The sequence below is a fragment of the Rousettus aegyptiacus genome, unplaced genomic scaffold, assembly GCF_014176215.1.
Source record: "Rousettus aegyptiacus isolate mRouAeg1 unplaced genomic scaffold, mRouAeg1.p scaffold_m13_p_16, whole genome shotgun sequence".
NCBI lineage: Eukaryota > Metazoa > Chordata > Mammalia > Chiroptera > Pteropodidae > Rousettus > Rousettus aegyptiacus.
In genome coordinates, this window is record NW_023416291.1 from 51,029,799 (window position 1) to 51,048,122 (window position 18,324).

The following is an 18,324-nucleotide window of genomic DNA, read 5'->3' on the forward strand; positions in this document are numbered from 1 at the left end:
TGTCTTTTTATTTCTTCTCTGACCCAGTTGTTCTTCAGTACCAGGTTGTCTAATCCCCATGTATCTGAGATTCTTCCCACCTTCTTTTCACCGTTGATCTCTAGTGTTCAAGCATTATGATCAGAGAACACGGTTGGTGTGATTTCAACCCTCTTCCATAAGTCGAGGCTGTCTCTGTGTCTCTGGCAGTCAATCCTCGAGACTGTTCCGTGTGCACTAGAGAATGTATAAGCAGCTGTTTTGGGACAGGAGGCTCTGTAAATGTCATTTATGTCCAGTTGGTCTAACATGTCATTTAAGGATGTTATCTCCTTATCAATTTTCTGTTTGGACGATCTGTCCATATCAGACGGTGGGGGTATTTAGTCCCCTACTATGAGAGTGTTTTTGCCTGTTTCTCCCTTTAGTTCTGTTAGTAACTGCTTTACGTATTTACCTATTACATTCTATGGCTGTACCATAATTATCGAAACGGTGCTGATGGACCGACTCCATGTTCCCATTACAAACAATGGAATAGAAACAGTGAATGGAAAGTACTGCGTAAACGTGTCTGGGAGCTCCTGTGAGTGCGACTATTCCCTTTAAACCCAACGCCAGTTATTGTATGTGAGAGCGCTCTTTAGTTGTTTGGCTTGGTTGATAGCAAAGAGCCAGTTCGAAAATGTCAATATGAAGAGGCAAGTGTGGACCCTAAGAAAGGAAATACCTGGCAAGAAGGGCTCCTGGTGTCTAACTGGGATCAAATAATTTAAAAAAAAACAAACAAGCAAACAGAGCCCAGCAGCCTGTTTCTAAACAAGTGCCTCTCACATCCTGCTTCAGGGGGAAGCCTGCGCCAAGCTTCCTGTGCCCCCACCCAACCGCCTGCCTGCACTGTGTTCCTGCCATCTGAGCCAGCCCTGATGAAGCAGACCTGGGAATTATATTTCAACCAATAGCACTGAGGTCTTTCCTAGCCAGTCATCAGAGCTGTGCAGCTAGAGCCTCGTGTTCACCAGCCAATCAGGGGGGTTCCATTCTGACCAGTGGGACCAATCACACTGTGAGGACTCAGAGCCCTTATTTGCATGAGGACAGACCAATCAGAGACCAGGGGCAGGGACTTCTCTGTTTTTCTGTCAGCTCGCCTGTGGCTCAGGGAGCGCACTTTCCTTTGCCACGGAGAGGTCTGCCCTGAAACGCCAAAGCAGCCTTTCCAGAACAGAGCAAACACTGTAGACGTACCTCGCAGCCCTGTTGCTTCATCACTGAGCCATTTGCATGGAATACAGTTTCCTCCTCCACCACACCTCAAATTAGGGATTCCCGTCGGCATGGAATTGGCACCGACCACCGAGGAAACGGAGCCACTCCTTTCTTGCCACACACACGTATTCTCTCATCCAACAAGTGAGTAAACGATCAGCGAGTGGAACCATTAAGCAGCAGTGCAACGAAGTGGAACCTTATTCCCAGGATTTGGTCAGTCTTTCTTTGGCCCTTTGCCACTACTGGCTCCCAACTGCTGCATCAGAGCGAACCTTTGCTCCCGAATGTTCTTTATCGAAGCGGCGACTTCATCGAAGGGAGTCACAGTGACTTCGTGACATCCATGAAATGGTCCAGTATGCTCAGGAGAGGCTCAGGGAGACTAACGCTGTTACGGTTCTCCAGTGTTTGGTGGCAGGCAGGAATAAGCCGTGCTGGCTTGTCTTCTCGTTGAGTGTGACAGCTTCACGGACTTGTAAATGTATTTGCAGGTCTAAAGTTACGTTTTTCATACAAAATGTCCCTTTTCCTCTGTCCAGCCTATCACAGCCAATAATTCAAGGCGATGGAATACGTCGCATCACCCTGAATGTACAGACCAGATCACCCTGCATTGATAAATTACACTTATCACCATATCCCTGGGATAAATTCCTAGCGATGGAATTTTTAAATAAAAGTCGATTTGAAGAGTTAGTGCCAAATTGTGTTTTCATGTGTTTTATTTCTGTAAATTTTAAATTGCACAATGTAGAAACCCACATGAGTCTCCCTCAATTTTAACTTTTCGAATGGAATAGGACAGTTTCAAAACCAGCAGGTGGAGTGAATCATACACTCTGGTTACAGTGCTGTTTTGTGGAGAAAGCGTTGGAGCAGAAAAGGGACATGACTCTTTGTCCTCGACCTAAAACCACACACGAAAGCTCTTCAAATGAATCTTGGTGACTCTTGGCTGCTGTTTACACATGTGCCATCATTATAATTCAAAATTGCTTTTAAAACGTTTTCGAGGGACAAAGCCATCCATTCATTTATTAATTCTACTGCTGAAAAACACTCCTAAAAATCCACTAACTTTGGAAAAGATTCGGAAGGGGTAACACAAAACAAACGAGGCCAAACAATCGCTGCAATACATCGTGCTGTTTTATGACAATTTACACTAGGAGATGTTCGAGGTGACACTAAGCAAACTAAATTATTTTTAACCTGGGTATACAAGTAGATTTAAAGAAATCATCAGGCAAAGAACACAGGAAAGTGCTGATATCCTGACCATGAACTCCTCCCCCGTGGCAACGCACCAGAAGCAGGGATGGTGGTGAGTTTCTGCATGGTGAGAATGTAACTCCCTTTGTATATTTCTTCACGTAAGAACTTTCGAATTATGCAGATGTCGAGCGATGCAAAAAACTTCATAAGCATAAATTTCAACAGAGAAGCCAGAGGGATTGAATTGTGAGCTGAACTCACAGTTAGGCAAGGTGGCAATTGCCAGAAGAAAAAAAATCTACACTTTTCCTTCCTCATTAAAAAGGATCCCTAAAATGAATTGTACATTACATATAACACTGGATTCTAGGTCTAAGAATCCTCCCCTATGCCCCTTTCTTTCTATGGAGATAGAAGCCGAAATTCAAGAGTGTCAGAATTCATTTTCACAGGACAGATACAGATAGTGCAATTTGTCCTATCCGTATGTGATCACAGAGGGGTGACAAGATGAATCTCAGGCTGTGGTTGGACGAATGTAGTTTCTCTTCTGAGACAGAATTCTGATGACTTCCCGGGTTCCTCCTACTGGGGGAGATGAAATGGAGAAAAAGTCGATGAGAAATTAACACCTCAGAAATTAACCAAAAGGAGCTGACAAACTGGACTTCTCGTAAGGGCCGAAGCTGAACAAAGAGGTCCTACTATGTGACTCTGCAGCTCCCTCAGCCATCGTAGATGGTCTTTTCTTTAATTTAATCTTTTCACAAACATTTGCAGTGCGTTCACTGTGTGCCAGGTGGCATTCTAAGCACTTAACACCTATGACCTCATTTAATTCTCATGATGAGAGAGATACTGTCCTCATCCCCATTTTACAGATGAGAAACTGAAGCACAGAGATTTTAAGTGACTTTTGCAAGGTCACACAGCCTGGGAGTGGTGGAGTCGGGGTTTGAACCCAGGAACTTTGGCTACATTTAAACACAACAGCGACAGATCCCTTAAATGCCAGAGAGGATTAATGAAGATTTTAAGGCTGAAGTGTGTGTCTTTTAGAATATAATGTGCTGTTCAAAGATAAGAGATTATAATTATCTCCGAGGTCATTTATATAGTTGACTCTTGATCATTTGGAATGAATAAAAAGGAATATTGACATGGTTCAGAGTAGAACAAAATGTTCTGTGTACATTACTTTGATCCTCGACCAATCACGCATTTCAGTGATGAGCGAATCAAGGCTCAGAGAGGGTTAGCTACTTGCCCAGCATCTACAGGAAAGAGTCGAGATTCAAATTCAGATCTGGTGAGCCCCAGAATCCGTACTATGAATTCTACCAGGCGACACGTTTTTGGTGACCATATGTGTTGGGATAGTTTATTTACACAGTTCAGGTGGACATATCCTTTGGCCACAGGTGATTTTGGTCACGTGGTGACCAGTGGTATACACTGTGAAAACGGCATAATGTTAGGGCATGATCAAAATTGCCCTTGGTGTAAAACTGCACGTGCTATGAACAGGTGGTCCCAAAAGTTGTCGATCTGAAGTGACAAGCAACTCTGGTGACACACAAGGAAAGTTGTCCGCTTTGGGGGGGAAATAGACCTAACAGGTTCAAATTCCTCTGACCGGTTGAATAGCTTTGAGCAAACTGCTCGAGCTTTTCCATCTTAAGTTTTCTCATCCTGAAACACAAAATTTAGACACTCAACAAATTAAGTGCCCAATTTCCGTGGGCCAGACATTGCTCTAGGCAAAAGGATATAGCGGCAAAACAATGAAACTTACAGAGGGTGGAGACTGACCTAAAGCAAACACTTTGATGTTTTAATATAAATATCAATGAGGCAAATCATGCGAAGAATTAAAATAGAATATAGTGATAGAGAGTGAGCAGAGACTATCATCAATGCGTAGTTAGAGAAAACCTTTTTGAGGGGGTGATATTCTAGCTAAGGTGTGACCGTTAATGAGACAACCTGGCAAGACGAGAGAAAAGGGCTGATGCAAAGGCCCTGAGAGGGGATGAGCCCGGGAAACTCCGAGCAACTGAAAATTTGCCGCCATAACTGGGTAGGAGTGCTGAGTCGGATTTAAGGGATGGCAAGGAAGTCCGATTTGATTCCAAAGGTGATGAGCAGCCAAAGGTTTAAGCAGGTAAGTAAAGTAACTTGATTCGCACATTTACCTGCCGCTCTTGGTGCTTTGTCGAGAATGGGAAAGGGAAGGGAGGGAGGGAGGGAAGGAGAGAAGGGGAAAGGGAAGAGAGAGAGGGAGAGAGAAAGAATAGCTAGCTCTTCCGGTTTTGGTTTCAAAACCCAGAAACTTCACCTGCACAATGCAGGAACCTAAAGCAATTTCTCTTCATTCAGAGCAAGGACCCGGGAAGTTCCTGGTAGCATGCATGAGATGCTGGACTCAGGCAAGCACCAGGCCTTGCTGAGAAGCCGGCCTTACCACTTTGGTGTGGATAGTGGAGGGAGAGACCTCAGTGCTGTCCATGTCGACCCCTTTCTGCATCCTACCAAACCATCTCTTGTATTCCATTCGCACCTGGAAGAAATGTAGAGAATCGTGTTACAGCCGGAGCTTGGTTCAGAAGAAAGAACCCTAAAATAAGAGACTAAAGATATAAACGCCGCACTAGAAAGCAATCACAAAAGCACCCTGGTCTCAGAATTCCAGCCTCCAACATTGCAAGATAAACTTCTGTCGTGGAAGCCACATGGCCTCTGTTACTTTGTTACACCAACCCAAGGAAACGAATGCGTGCTCTTGAGAGATTTGATCAAATGCTAAATGGTAGAATGTGAGTAAAACCCAGACCACGCGGCAAACCCAAGTGGCACCTAAACTTTCTTCCCAGAATCAGAACGGCTTCAAAATATAAACGGCCAGAGAAGGATGAGAAATGAACAAACCATTCAATAAGGTTCGGAGACAAAATGATCAGTTTTACCTGGCGATTAAGGAGGCAGTGTACCACAAAGAGCAAAACACCTTGCAGGACGTTGATGATGGTGAACATGTAGGCAATGATTAATCCGATTGTCTTCCCAACTTCATTAACCATAAAAAATCCAAGTCCCCAAGAGCAGCCCAGGGTAAACAGCTGAGCAATGGCTTTAAAGGTCATGACTCTGGAAAGGAAAAAAAAAGTAATGCTACCATTTATCAGGGACCCCTGCCTATTAAGCACTGTGCTCAATGCTGTGCACCCACCGCATTGTCAAAGCTCGATAAAACCTCATGTTTTTATGTGGCTTCCACAAAGTTACGTAGCCTGAGGATGGGGCAGGATCCATTTTTTCAATCACCGCCTCTGAGAATAACACTTTATCCTACTCTTGGAAATGACTTACCTGTCAAGTATTTCTCACGGACTTATTAAAAGATCTTGGGGAAGTCCCTTCTAGAAATTTGTATTGAAAAACGTGGCTGATGATATCATGGTTTCAGAACATAACCCGGTGTTGGATTTCTTTGACCAAAAACTGTGTCCGGAGTGAGGTTGTTGATGGCCACAGGCTGGGAGAGCTAATGTACGTGAATGTATGTGGGTGTGCATCTGTGTGTGTGTGTGTGTGTGTGTGTGTGTGTGTGCACGCACGTGACCAGGTATGGGAAAGCGCCAAAAACGGAGACACTCTGACACTCCAGAATCCAAGAAACTGAGGCTAAAAGATGTTCGATTGGTCTCATAAGTAGATGAGATCAAAGCCAGGGTTTGAAGTTGGGCAAAAATTCCTTTTCGTCCACGTGACTCACTAATGCAAGGTTTTTACCCATTCTTTAGTAAGATGAGCAGTTCCTTCCCCTTATCAGTGGGGATAGTGGCAGTGCCCGTGCGGAGGGTAGAGGCATGAGCATTCAATGAAATAATCTTCAAAAAGCCCCAGCATCCGTCAACTTCTAGTTAATATTAATTGTCACCATTATTACTTTTAATAATTTAGATCAGCACTGGTGAGAATTGAGTTTCCACAACCAAGGAGAATGGAGTCCGGAAGTGCATGGGCTCTTAGGTGGCAAAAGGGATAATGTTGATTCTCTTGGAATTAATTTTGCATAAAGCATATGCTGTCCAGAAGAGGCACCCGGTGACTGTGTGCTGGGTAAAAAGACGAGGGAGTACATTAAATTACCTGAAAGTTACAGTTTTTACTGGTTCTATAAGTTGTCTCTCGTATTCTCTTTATCTAGTACCAGGAAATTTTATATATTCTCGTACAGGTTTTTCTTTCCCAGGCAGAGTGGTCCTGTAGGAAAATCCATGGATATCACTGTTCTGATATCATCTTACCTGGTGTCCTGAATGGTGGAAACTTCTTTATTGAGGGAGGAAAGTTTGCTTCTCAAAATCCACAGAATTTGGAAGTAGAACACCAAGTTTATCTGTGTAAACGGCACGGGAAATTTACTTGGAATTTTATTTGGAAGCCATGTCATACAACCCAACTTGAGGTATCCCTAAGAATCTTTTCCCCAAAGACACAGGATTCATAAATACAGTGTGGACATATGCTCTGGTCTAAGTATCACACGGTACATAACCTACGGCACTTGGTGTTTGATCAGGGTGACTATCTCAAACCAGGACACCTTGAAAGTGAAAACTTTCAATATCTACTCCGGGACAATGAATGGAAATGCAAAGTACCTGGCCAAAGAGAAAACATGTCACTCTATGCAGAGCAGACACTCGCTAAATATTTGTTGAATAAATGAGTGTAGAATTTTTAAAGGAATGTCCAGTTGAGGGTTGTACTATATCAGATCGACCAATGAGCCAGGGAAATACACACGCAGCAGAACCTCCAATAAGAGGGCTTAATCACATTGGACTGTTTTCTTATCTTTATTTCATTTCCACTTTAATAGGTAAGAAACACTCTTCCCTGTGCTTGGCTAGCCCAGGGAGGGCACCCCAATAGATACCCACCAATGGTCACCTACCAAGATAATGATGGCCACGGGACCCATAAAGCTCCAGATGAACCCTTTATCAAGCTTGAGCCAGCAGCTGTTGAGAGAAAAAGAAAGGTTAGCTGCTTGTTTCTCACAAGACAAAGGACTTATTAAAATTTGTTTATTTTAATTGGTCTCAAATATACAGTACATTGGTTAGACATCTATATAGTTCATAAAACAATCCCTCCGTTTGCTCCCACCCTCCCCCAACCCTCCACCTAGCCAACATATTAATGCTAATTGCATTCCCTATGCCATGCTCCCCATCCCCGTGACCATCCATCAGCTGCTAATTTGTACTTCTTTAGCCCTTCACCCCATTATCCAATTCCCCAAATCCCTCCCCTCTGTCCATCACCAAACTGTCCGCTGTATTTGTGAGTCTGTTTTGGATGAGTCTGTTTTTTTATTCTCTAGATTCCTCATATACATGAAATCATACAGTGTTTATCTTTCTCTGTCTGACTTAAATACCTTCCAGGTCCATCAAAGCAATATCAATTTCCATCTTCCTTTTAGTCTCTGTGTGTCTTTTAACCTAAAGTGAGTCTTTGGTATTTTTTCTTCCTTCCTTCCTTCCTTCCTTCCTTCCTTCCTTCCTTCCTTCCTTCCTTCCTTCTTTTCCTTCTTTTTCTTTCTCTCTTTTTTTAAGATAAATATTGGCTTCACTTTATTTATTTATTTATTTACTTACTTATTTTTTTCATGGTGACATTGGTTAATGAAACCCAAAGAAGCCCCTCCAACATTTCCTGTAACACTGGCTTGGTGGTGATAAATTCCTTTAGCTTATTTTCATCGGGGAAGCCCTTTATCTGTCCTTCGACTCTAAATGATAGTTTTGCTGGATAAAGTATCCTTGGTTGTAGATCCTGGGTTTTCATCACATTGACTATTTTGTGCCAAGCCCTTCTCTCCTACATAGTTTCTTTCGGTAAATCAGCCGCCTGTCTTATGGGTTTTTCCTTATAAGTAACGATCTGTTTTCCTCTTGCTTCTTTTAATATTCTTTCTTTGTATTTAATCTTTGGCATTTTAATTTTGATGTGCCTTGGTGGGGCCCTCTTTGAATCCCTGATTTTTGGAATTCTCTGAGCTTCTTTGGGTTGTATGTCCATTTCCTTCACCAGGTTGGGGAAGCTTTCCATCATTATTTCTCAAACAGCTGTTCAACACCTTGATTTTCGTCAGTTACACCTATGAGACTGATATTTGGACCCTTAATAGTGTCCCGTATGCTCCTTAAATTATTTTTATAGTCTTGGCATCTTATCTCTTGCCATTCTGATTGCATGTCCTTGGCTTTCCCATCCTCCAGAGAGGGCGTTTGATACTTTTCTTTATTCACTTTGTTTATGCCATTGTTTATTCCATTTAACATACTTCTCATCTCAGATAAAGTGTTCTTCATTTCAGACTGGTTCCCTTTTATAATTTCCATTTCCGTTTTTATGATTTTTATCTCTTTGTTGAAGTTTTCATTGGATTTATCTACACTTCCCAAAGGTTCATTGAGCATCTTTATAACCAGTGTCTTGACCTCTGCATTGATAGATTGCTTGACTCCATTATTCCTAGATCTCTGGTCTGTTCTCTCGTATGATTTCTGCTTGTCTTACCATTTTTTGCTGCCTTTCTACAACTGTTTCTATGTACTAAGCAAAGCTCCCTAAGTCTCCCCATCTTCTTAGTGTGGACATGTGAAATAGGTGTGCAGTAGCACAGTCCTGAGTGGGGTTCAGCTGCAGGCCAAACTTAGCCCCAGCCTCTACCCCTCTGGGGCCACCACAGACTCTGTGCTTATAGTTTCCTCCAAAGGCCACACCAGAAGCCGAGGCCCGCTACCTCCAGTGTGAGTCTAGGTGCTGCTCGGCAAGGAGCACCTGACTCTCTGAGGCTACACCTGGATGTGGCTTGGGTGGGGCCCAGAGTTGGGGGAGGCGGGGCTTCAGGGAATCCTCTGGGCGGAGCGACCTTTGTTATCCAGTTTGATGATGTTGGGGCTATGGCAGCACTGTGTTCACGCACTGGGAGGGGGAGGGCTCAACAGGGAACAATATATACCACCAATACTTCTGTCCAGAGTGAGTCTCACCTCAGCCCTCACTCTGACAACGTCTCCCTGTAAGTCCCTGGTGCCCCCTGCGCTCGGCCGAATCGGAACTGGTGCTCAGAGGGAGCAGGTTTGTCACCGTGAAAATCCACCTGTAGACGTGGCCTTTTAAAGAGGCTTCTGCAGCTGCCGCTGCCGCAGCCTCCATCCCTCTCAGACTCTTGAGACCTGGCAGCCCCATGTCCTCGCCCTGTCTGACCTTCTGCTACTGAAGGATGATTTCTTGTACTTCTCCCTGGTTGTGTGGCTTGTTCATCCAGATCCCAGGCAATTTGTCCTTGCTGCTGCTCCTTGTTTTTGTCACAACTTTGTTTTGGTCGCCAGGGGGATAAACAGAGCCTCTATCATCTACGCCATTTTTTTCCTCCAAACAAAGGACTTTTAATTCAGGCTCCTGTGGCAAGATCTGAGCAGTACCAGGAACGGTTTAGTTCTGACCTAGGTTTTCGATGGAATCAGACATGGGGCCTTATCTGACGCAAGCTGTATGCTCTGAGCCTCTGTTTTCCCAAGTGTAAAGAGGGGCTAACAGATGCATTGAAAAGGTTCAATGACGGCTTTGTCGCTTTTCCAAGTCCTGAAGTCAGGTGTGATCAATCACCTGACTTTATTCTTCTCCTTCAATACTGTGTTAGTGATTCCAGGTCTTCCGCTAAACATTAGAATCACTTTGTCAATACCCCAAAAAATGATTTCCTGGGATTTTAATTGTGAATGTGTTGAACCTAAAGATCAAGTTGGGAAGAACTAACTTCTTAACAATATAGAGTCTTCCTATCCATGAACATGGACTATCTTCATTTATTTGACTCTTCTTTGATTTCTTTCACATCTTATAGGAAAGATTAAATGAGGTAATGTACACGCGGTTTTTGGATACAGTTCCTGGCAAAGGGTTAAGTCTCAATAAATGTAGGTATCCTAATAACAATGATTACTATAATAAGAGAGTAAAAATAATAATGTAACTACAGCTATAAAAAGTACCAGTGCTAAGTAGGCATATTCCATGTAACAAGTATTCTATTGCCAAAAGACTTTGTGTTCTGTCATGACCATGTTATCAAAGGTAGTGTAACTTCTTCTGGAAAGGGACCTGGCACTATACCCATTCATTCACATACTGCCTATGACTTAGCTGCTTTCATACCTCAAGGGTAATGTTCAGTCATTGCCACAATGACTGTATGGCCTGCAAAGATAAAAATAGCTACTCTCTAACCCTTTATAGAAAGGGCCAACTCCTGATCTACCCTACCATCTCCAGAATCATTCTGGCAGGACAGTAGGGTTCAAGCTTGGAGATGGGGCATCTCTTTGACTTCAAGAGGGACATCCTCCTCATTTAGTTGTGGCACATGCACACATGCTTCCTAACCGAAGCCCCATTGGCAAAAGACTAACTTCTTCAACTAACTTTGCAGAGCTCTGCAAAATTCTTTGGTGAGGAAGGAAAATGTGGCTATCAATAACGCTGCCTTGGAAATTCTGACTTACTCTCCTTTTAGATGCAACCTTCAGAAAGTTTATTAGATACACAAAGGCCCAGGAGTCCTGTGCATAAGGTGATAAATATTGCCAGCTTCATGGGAGGAGATGAAATACTGCATCTAGAAATCACTGCCTCTGATGCATCGCAGGACTTCAGGATTTGTCGCTATTGTTATTCTTTACATTTTGGAGATTAACCTCAACCTACTCAACTTACTCTTTCAGAAAAAAGATCCCACAGATTCTTAATGATGGGTCATGAATTTACTTCCTTGTCCCTGAATTTCATGAAGTAGTATTTAAAAATTCTGTGTGTACGTACATCTGTCTAGGAAAATAAGCCCCAGGTTTCACCAAAATCCTCAAAAGGATCCAACCCCAAAGATTTTAAGGACCACAGCTCCAAGAGAAAATGGAATTCAGGCTCAAGGAAGGACCGGTTCAAAGTATGATTTACAATTGGAAAAGAATCTTCTTTTTAAATGTGTTTGGATTTCATATCATACATGGGCCCGGGACGCTGCTTCCACCGTAAACACACTCATCCTGCTTACTGGGTATAGGTTCCGTAATTTCTGTGTCCCACTGCTGCAGACACGGCCACGATCAGAGCCGGGATCCCATAGCCTAAAGTGTACGTGAACCTCTTCTTGAATCTGCCTGCACTGGTATAGTTGGCCACCCTGAGGTTCCTGACCGTGAGAAAGAGGTACAGCCCTTCGAGGAACATCCAGGTGAAGGAGGCCAGGTAGAGGTAGTGCAGCACCCCGGCGACGACGGAGCACAGCACCTGGAGGGGAGGGGAGGGATACGGATGCGGTATTAGCGCCCTCTGCCCCTGATCGCACCCTCGGCACTGAGCGCTTCCTGGGTGCTGGCCTGGGACTTCGTTTCCAACACCAGTGATTGTTTTTTTTTGGTTTTTTTTGTTTTTTTTTTTTTTTTTTTTTTTGTTTTTTTGGTTTTTTTTTTCCAGAGGCAACACATTTCCTGGAGGCCTTTACGGGCCATTGAAATCTGCTGACATCAGGACAGGCCAGAAGTGCCACAGAATGAACGCCCGGCGAGCAGCCCTCGCATCCACGACGGGTGAGTGTTGGTGATTAAACACTCCGCCGCTCTTGCCTTTTGGATGGGCTAAGGGATGTCCAGAGAGCTGGTGAAACATCATTCCTGGGCGTGTTCGTGTTCGCGAGGGTGTTTGTGGAAGAGATTAGCACCTAAATCGGTAGGTGAATAAGGAAGATTGCCCGCACCAGGAAGGGTCAGCATTGTCAAATCTATGAAGGGCCTGAAAGGAATGAAAAGTTGGAGAATGGAAGAATTTCCTTGCTCTGCTGGAGCTGGGATCTCCATCTTCTCTAGACCTTGGACGCTGGCAGTCACGGTTCCAATAAAATTTTATTTACAGAAACAAGTAGAGGAATCTGGAGAAACATGGTGGAGTGAGAGACAGCCCCAGATCTCTCCCCTTGAAACAACAATAAGCTGAACATCTAAAACAAACAAACAAACAAAACACCCAAACTGCACACCAGCATGTCTGAGTGTGGGATCTGCGCATTAGAGTTACCACAAGCCAGAACCCCAGGTGGGGTGTCAGGCGGTGGGGTGGGAGAAATAAAGAAGCCGCCTCTAGCAGCCTGAGCTCACTATAGGGGGAGCGGGCGGGGAAAAGGTGTGGCAAGTTCCCTGAACAGTCATGTCTGGGGTGCTGTGAGCTCCATGCAGCGAACAGCAGCGCCCAGTCATCAGAGCGGAAAGCAGAGAAGTGGGATGGCAGAGGAACAACAGTTGACTTTTACCTGCCATGGTTGCAAAACTGAGGATGAACCGCAGTCCCAGACTCCCAACCCAGAGGGCCCCTCCCCCCATACCGTCCAAGACCGAACACCTTGGAAGCCCAGGGGAATCTGAGTAAATGCTACCGAAAACTGTCGCTAAGAATGACAGGGACTGAGGCTGAGAGAAGTGAGCACGAATAAACACCTATAAGGGAAAAAAAGGCATTATTAAGGCTTTATAGAAGGCAGGGATCTGAGAAGCTTAGACGCCGCCTAATAGAATCCAAAAGAAAAGTGCCTTCTTTGCAACAGGCTAAAGAGAAACAACGCTTCCATTAATGTCCAGGTAAAGAAATATTCCATTAAACACCATGAAAAACCAAGGTGCCAAGGCATCTCAGAAAGAAAGAGGAAAATCTCCAGAAAAAAAGCTTACGGACAGAGAATTCACGATAGTACTTCTGAAAAAACTTAGCGACTGCCAAAACGAGTGATACCAACAATTTCAGGAATTGAAAAAAAACAACTAGATGAGCAGAGCAAGGAGATTGAAATCCTCAAAAAGAACCAGATAGAACTTCTGGAGATGAAGAACACCCTGCAAGAGCTGAAAAATGAAATCGCAAGCTCGGGACATAGAGTCGACCAAATGGAGGAAAGGATCGGCGATATCGAAGACGGAAATCTAGAAATAAATCAGAAGGAAGAAGAGAGAAACTGAAAAATAAAAAATAACTAAAAAGAAATACAAGTATGAGCTGATCCCATCAGGAGAAGAAACATAAGAATAATAGGCATCCTCAAAAGTGAGGAAAAGGAGCAGGGACTAGAAAGCATTTTCAGACAAATAATTAATGAGAATTTCCCAAATCTAAGGAATGAGCTAGAGCTTGGAATTCAAGAAGTCAACAGAACACCCAATTATCTCAACTCACAAAGGCCTTCACCAGGCCACATCGTATTAAAATTATCAAAAGTCAACGACAAGGGCAAAATTCTCAGGGTAGCCAGGGAGAAGAAAATGGTAGCTTATAAAAGAAAACCCAATAGATTATCATCGGAATTCTCAGCACAAACCTTACGAGCCTGAAAGGAGAGGAATCAAATATTGAAAAATTAAGTGAGAAGAACTACCAGCCTAGAATAATGTATCTAGCTAGTCTCTCCTTTAGATATAAAGGAGAAATTAAGATTTTTCCAGACAAACAAAAATTGAGGGAATTCTCCACCATGAGGCCTGCACTAAGGAGCCAGTTTATCTAAAACAAAATTAAAAAAAAAAACAAAAACATAATGAGGAGGAAGGTGACAATCAGGCAAATAGAAGCAGAGGAGTGAAATCCTTACTAAGAACAGGGCATTATGAGCTTCAACAATCAGAAGAGAATTGCTATAGAGAGATAGTAATGAACGTTCCGCATATTTAGGGAAAAACTGAGACAACACTGACTGAAAAGGGAAGGATTCGAAGGTCCAAGTTCGCAAATGGGGAATGGAGATGAGGAGATAACGGAGCAGAAGAAAATAGACGACTCTCTCTATATAACTATCCTTTTCATATTCACGGGCATACAGGAAGACAGCGGAAATGGGAACTCTCGCTTTTTTTCCTGCTGTGATTTCCTCAAGACGTGATGGCTAGATCTGACTATGTCAATGAGGTGGTTTGGTGCGATCGCCTACCTCCGGCTCAGTTTGATCGATCGCCGTGAGGAAGAGGAGGTGGGCCAGAAAGAGGCAGATGCAGAGCTGCAGGTGGAGGGAGGTGCTCGTGTTCTGGATGGGTCGGCACAGGAGGAAGGTGAGGGCTGCCAGGAAGAGGCACAGCAGAGAGAGACTCAGTCCCAGGTAGGTGATCGCATCCAGAACGGGATCCACCTACGAAGCACCAAAGGAGGAATCCGTTATAGTCTCCGGCTCTGCACTTACCTTCCTGACTGGAAGTCCGAGAGGCTTCTCACTTCAGCCCCGTGCATAAGTGACTTAACCTCTCTGAAACTTGGTGCTTCCATCTTGAAAATGGGGACGTAAGATCATTTCCCACACAGGGCTGTTGAAAACTCAAACCACTAGACGAGTGCTGTGCAAGAGAAGTATGTGAGCTACGTGTGTAATTTAATTTTTCTAGTAGCCATATTTTTATATGTAAAAAGAAACTGGTCAAATTAATTTAATAGTATATATTCGAAATATTTTTAATTCAACATGTTAAATATAATATAGTCACTATAATAAGATAATAAAAATGTTATCTGTTCAGATTATAATCAGTGTAAAACAATTATTAATGAGATATTTGATGCTCCTTTTTTTCCATATTGTCTTTGAAATCCAGTGTATATTTTACAACATCATATTTGCTTGTGTTACTTACAGATGCTATATTTTCAATGAATGTGAAATGTTGTCCTACCGAGACATGAAGTTGTGTTTGATGGGAAACTGTTTTACACTGCTTCTTCATTTAAATACATTAAAATTAAATAAAAATAAGAATTTGGTTCCTCAGTTACACTAGCTACATTTCAAGTGCTCACTACCCACATGTGACCAGCCGACTGGTGACCCTTTTGGATGACACAGTAGTCTCCACAAAGGCCAGAATTTCTTTATCCGTCTTGTTCCCTGATGTATCTGCAGTGCCTAAGACGGTATCTGACATACATTAGGCACTCATATACGAACTTGTTGAATGAATAAAATGAGGCCGTACAATGAAATGAGCAACATAATCATTGTCATATAGTACATATTCGATAAACAAGAACTAAAAAGAAATAGGGGAAGAAGTTAGGTACAATTTTTTTAAACCTGAACTATCCTAGACATGGTTGGGACCAGAGAAGTTCAGGGAACTGTGCTTTTTTATTGGTGACAATCAGTTGCCTTCCTCTGGTCGGACCAGGAAGATTTAGCTGTAGCTCTGTCTTGCAGAGGAACAGATGTTTTTGATCCCAAATCACCTTAGACTTTTCCACGGTCAGGGCTGCCAATCCAATCGCTCAATGTCTGAGAGCTTCCTCTACTAGCTTGAGCTCATTCTGTCCACGCCCATGGAAGTGTCAGAGAATTCATCGTCCCCTGGATACAGCCTTCAACTAACGACTGAAGGGAGGTGGTGTATAAATACCCCAGCTTTCTTGCCATTCAGTTAGAATGAACTATATTGACTCGCAGAATCCTCCAGGGAAATCCGCTCCAGTTATCCCAGGGCTAACCGCCAGTGATGCTCTCTCTGCATGGCCTCTCTCCTTTCCCCATATCATTTCCCGGGTCCCCTAATCTCTCTAGTAAGCTCCTTCCACTTGACTCAGTATCTTTTTTTTTTTTTTAATTAAAAATTATCGGAGTGACCATGCTTAATAAAATCAAAGACGTTTCCAGTGTACTATTCAATAGTGTCGAACGAAGACATGGACAGGATGACCTCCCCGCTTCCTGGACATAGTTAGATTCACAGGAGGGAACCGTGAATTTTGGTACCTTCGGACCGAGAGCCATGAGGACAGCAAAACTGGAAAGGTGGAAGCACTTGCACGTGGTGTAAGAATCATTGCTGCTCACGTGAGCGCAGCCCTCGGTCGACCAGCTGCCTCCCTCCTCCGATCCTTCCCAGTAGACACACAAGTATTTTCTTCTCACACCGCCAGGCTGGAAAGGGAACAGCATGAAAGTGGTTCTCTTTCTGGTTTAACCGTCTCAACCTCATAGGTGGGTCAGGGATGCACTGGGTTAGAAACTGGATTGAGAAAACCCCATCACCTGGAACGCTTTTGGGGAAGAGTTTGATGCCACACCTGCCGTGAGCTTTATTCTTCACTGATTCTTCCCTGCTCTAGTCATCTCAGAGCCCCAGGAACCGGCCCTTATGAACTGCGTGCCCCATACTGCTTGCCATTGGTGGAACCAGTGAGAGGAACTGGCGAGAGAGCTTTAGAAGAGAGCGGGATATTTCTTCCAGACTCCTTTTCCGCTCCAGGCTCTCTCCATCTCCAGGGACGCACTCCTCCTTCCTGCCTCCAGCCTTCACTGGAATCAATAATACCCATCCTTCCATTGCCTTTTCAGGCTTAAATGTAATAACAGCTTCTCTGGACACCTCAGTCTTTCCTGTAGGTTCTCTTAACCCTGAATGATAAGAGTTGGATTCGGTTCCCTGCCTGGATCCTAATAATACAGCCCTTTCAGGGACTGTGCAGAGAACCAGCCCTGCATTCTGCTCACCTGAGTATGTCGGAAGGTCAGGAACACGGGTCTAGACAGATACACTCTTTCCTTTATCCCGATGGTGCCGCTCACAATGCGAGAGTTCAGCTCCACTCCCACTGCCCCCCTCACGTCGCTGAAGAAGGATCCGTTCAGAATATCCCCAAGACCCTGGTAAGTGATGAGTGCAACTGCATTCCTCTCTGAGAAAACAGGACGGAAAGTATTTTACAGGGGATATCCAGTTGGGTGAGTCGGAATTGAAACTTTTGTTACGTCTACACCCCCTGGCCCTGTCACCTAGAAATGAGACAACACGACCTAGAATTTGAAGGTCCAGAGAATCCATCGTGGACCCAGTACCTCCTGTGGTTCCTTTGAAAACGTCACTGCAGTCAAGATCCAGCGTGTTATTTCCGGCTTCCAGAACAGTCTTCTCACTTGTCTCATCGCACTTCTTGACCTCATAGACTGGAAACATTGAGAAAATTAATCCTGCTTGCCTCATGTAAACGCAAAAGTCTGATAAAGGATCACCCTCATACATTTTCTTGGTCGTAAGGAAAACGCTCAGTGTTTCTTACCTATATCGAGCGCAGAATTTTCAAACTTTCCAGGAGAAGCAAAACTCTTATTCCAGATGGTTAATTCGATGCTTTGAAGTAGCTGGGTAGCCTTTTTTGCAATGTTCTCTTTGCTTCCATTGTTCTTTAGAATTGTCTTTCAAAAAAAAAAATAAAGCTGATTAGGTAGACTCTTACAAAAACGAAAGGAAGTAGGAATCTACATGAGTGTGTTTGGGTGAGTCCCGAAGACAATAACATTTATTAAGGTGCTACTGGGCTCTGTGTTATCAGCCTGTAAACGTTCTCATTTACCACACACAGCTGTGTGATCAATACATAAACATTGTATTTATGAGAACACGAAGGCTTAAAAGACAAGATATCTGGAAACTACCAAGAGTGCCTTTCGGAAGAAGATAGGGAATAGGACGTGGTGAGGGAGTGGAATGAGCCTCCGGATCTGGGGTCCCCAACCCCTGGGCCCTGGGCTGGTACAGGCCTATGACCTGTTAGGCACTGGCTTCACCGCGATCAACAACACTCATCCCTCCATTGCCTTTTTAGGCTTCAATGCGATAACAACTTCTCTGGACACCTCTGGTGAGCAGCGGGCAATCAAGCAAAACTTCATGCACATTCACAGCCGCTCCCCAGCGCTAGCATCACCGCCTCAGCTCCATCTCAGATCATCGGGTGTTAGAGTCTCATAGGAGAACCGGT

General features: G+C 43.8%; 1 protein-coding gene across 2 annotated transcripts in view; it reads right to left on the reverse strand.

Annotated features, from left to right (window-relative positions):
* Window positions 1-1,796: 1,796 nt before the first annotated feature.
* LOC107511276 (adhesion G protein-coupled receptor E4) overlaps window positions 1,797-18,324 on the reverse strand; it is a 40,091-nt gene continuing 23,563 nt past the window's right edge. For both annotated transcript variants that reach the window (XM_016145542.2, XM_036234016.1), the window contains 11 exons: window positions 17,623-17,758; window positions 17,402-17,509; window positions 17,057-17,241; window positions 16,316-16,483; window positions 14,516-14,710; window positions 11,603-11,838; window positions 7,430-7,496; window positions 6,777-6,868; window positions 5,433-5,613; window positions 4,931-5,026; window positions 1,797-3,054 (listed from right to left, as the gene is read on the reverse strand). In XM_016145542.2, the coding sequence (XP_016001028.1) occupies window positions 3,052-3,054; window positions 4,931-5,026; window positions 5,433-5,613; window positions 6,777-6,868; window positions 7,430-7,496; window positions 11,603-11,838; window positions 14,516-14,710; window positions 16,316-16,483; window positions 17,057-17,241; window positions 17,402-17,509; window positions 17,623-17,758 (1,467 nt within the window). In that variant the 3' untranslated portion in view covers window positions 1,797-3,051. The remainder of the gene's footprint in view (window positions 3,055-4,930; window positions 5,027-5,432; window positions 5,614-6,776; window positions 6,869-7,429; window positions 7,497-11,602; window positions 11,839-14,515; window positions 14,711-16,315; window positions 16,484-17,056; window positions 17,242-17,401; window positions 17,510-17,622; window positions 17,759-18,324) is intronic.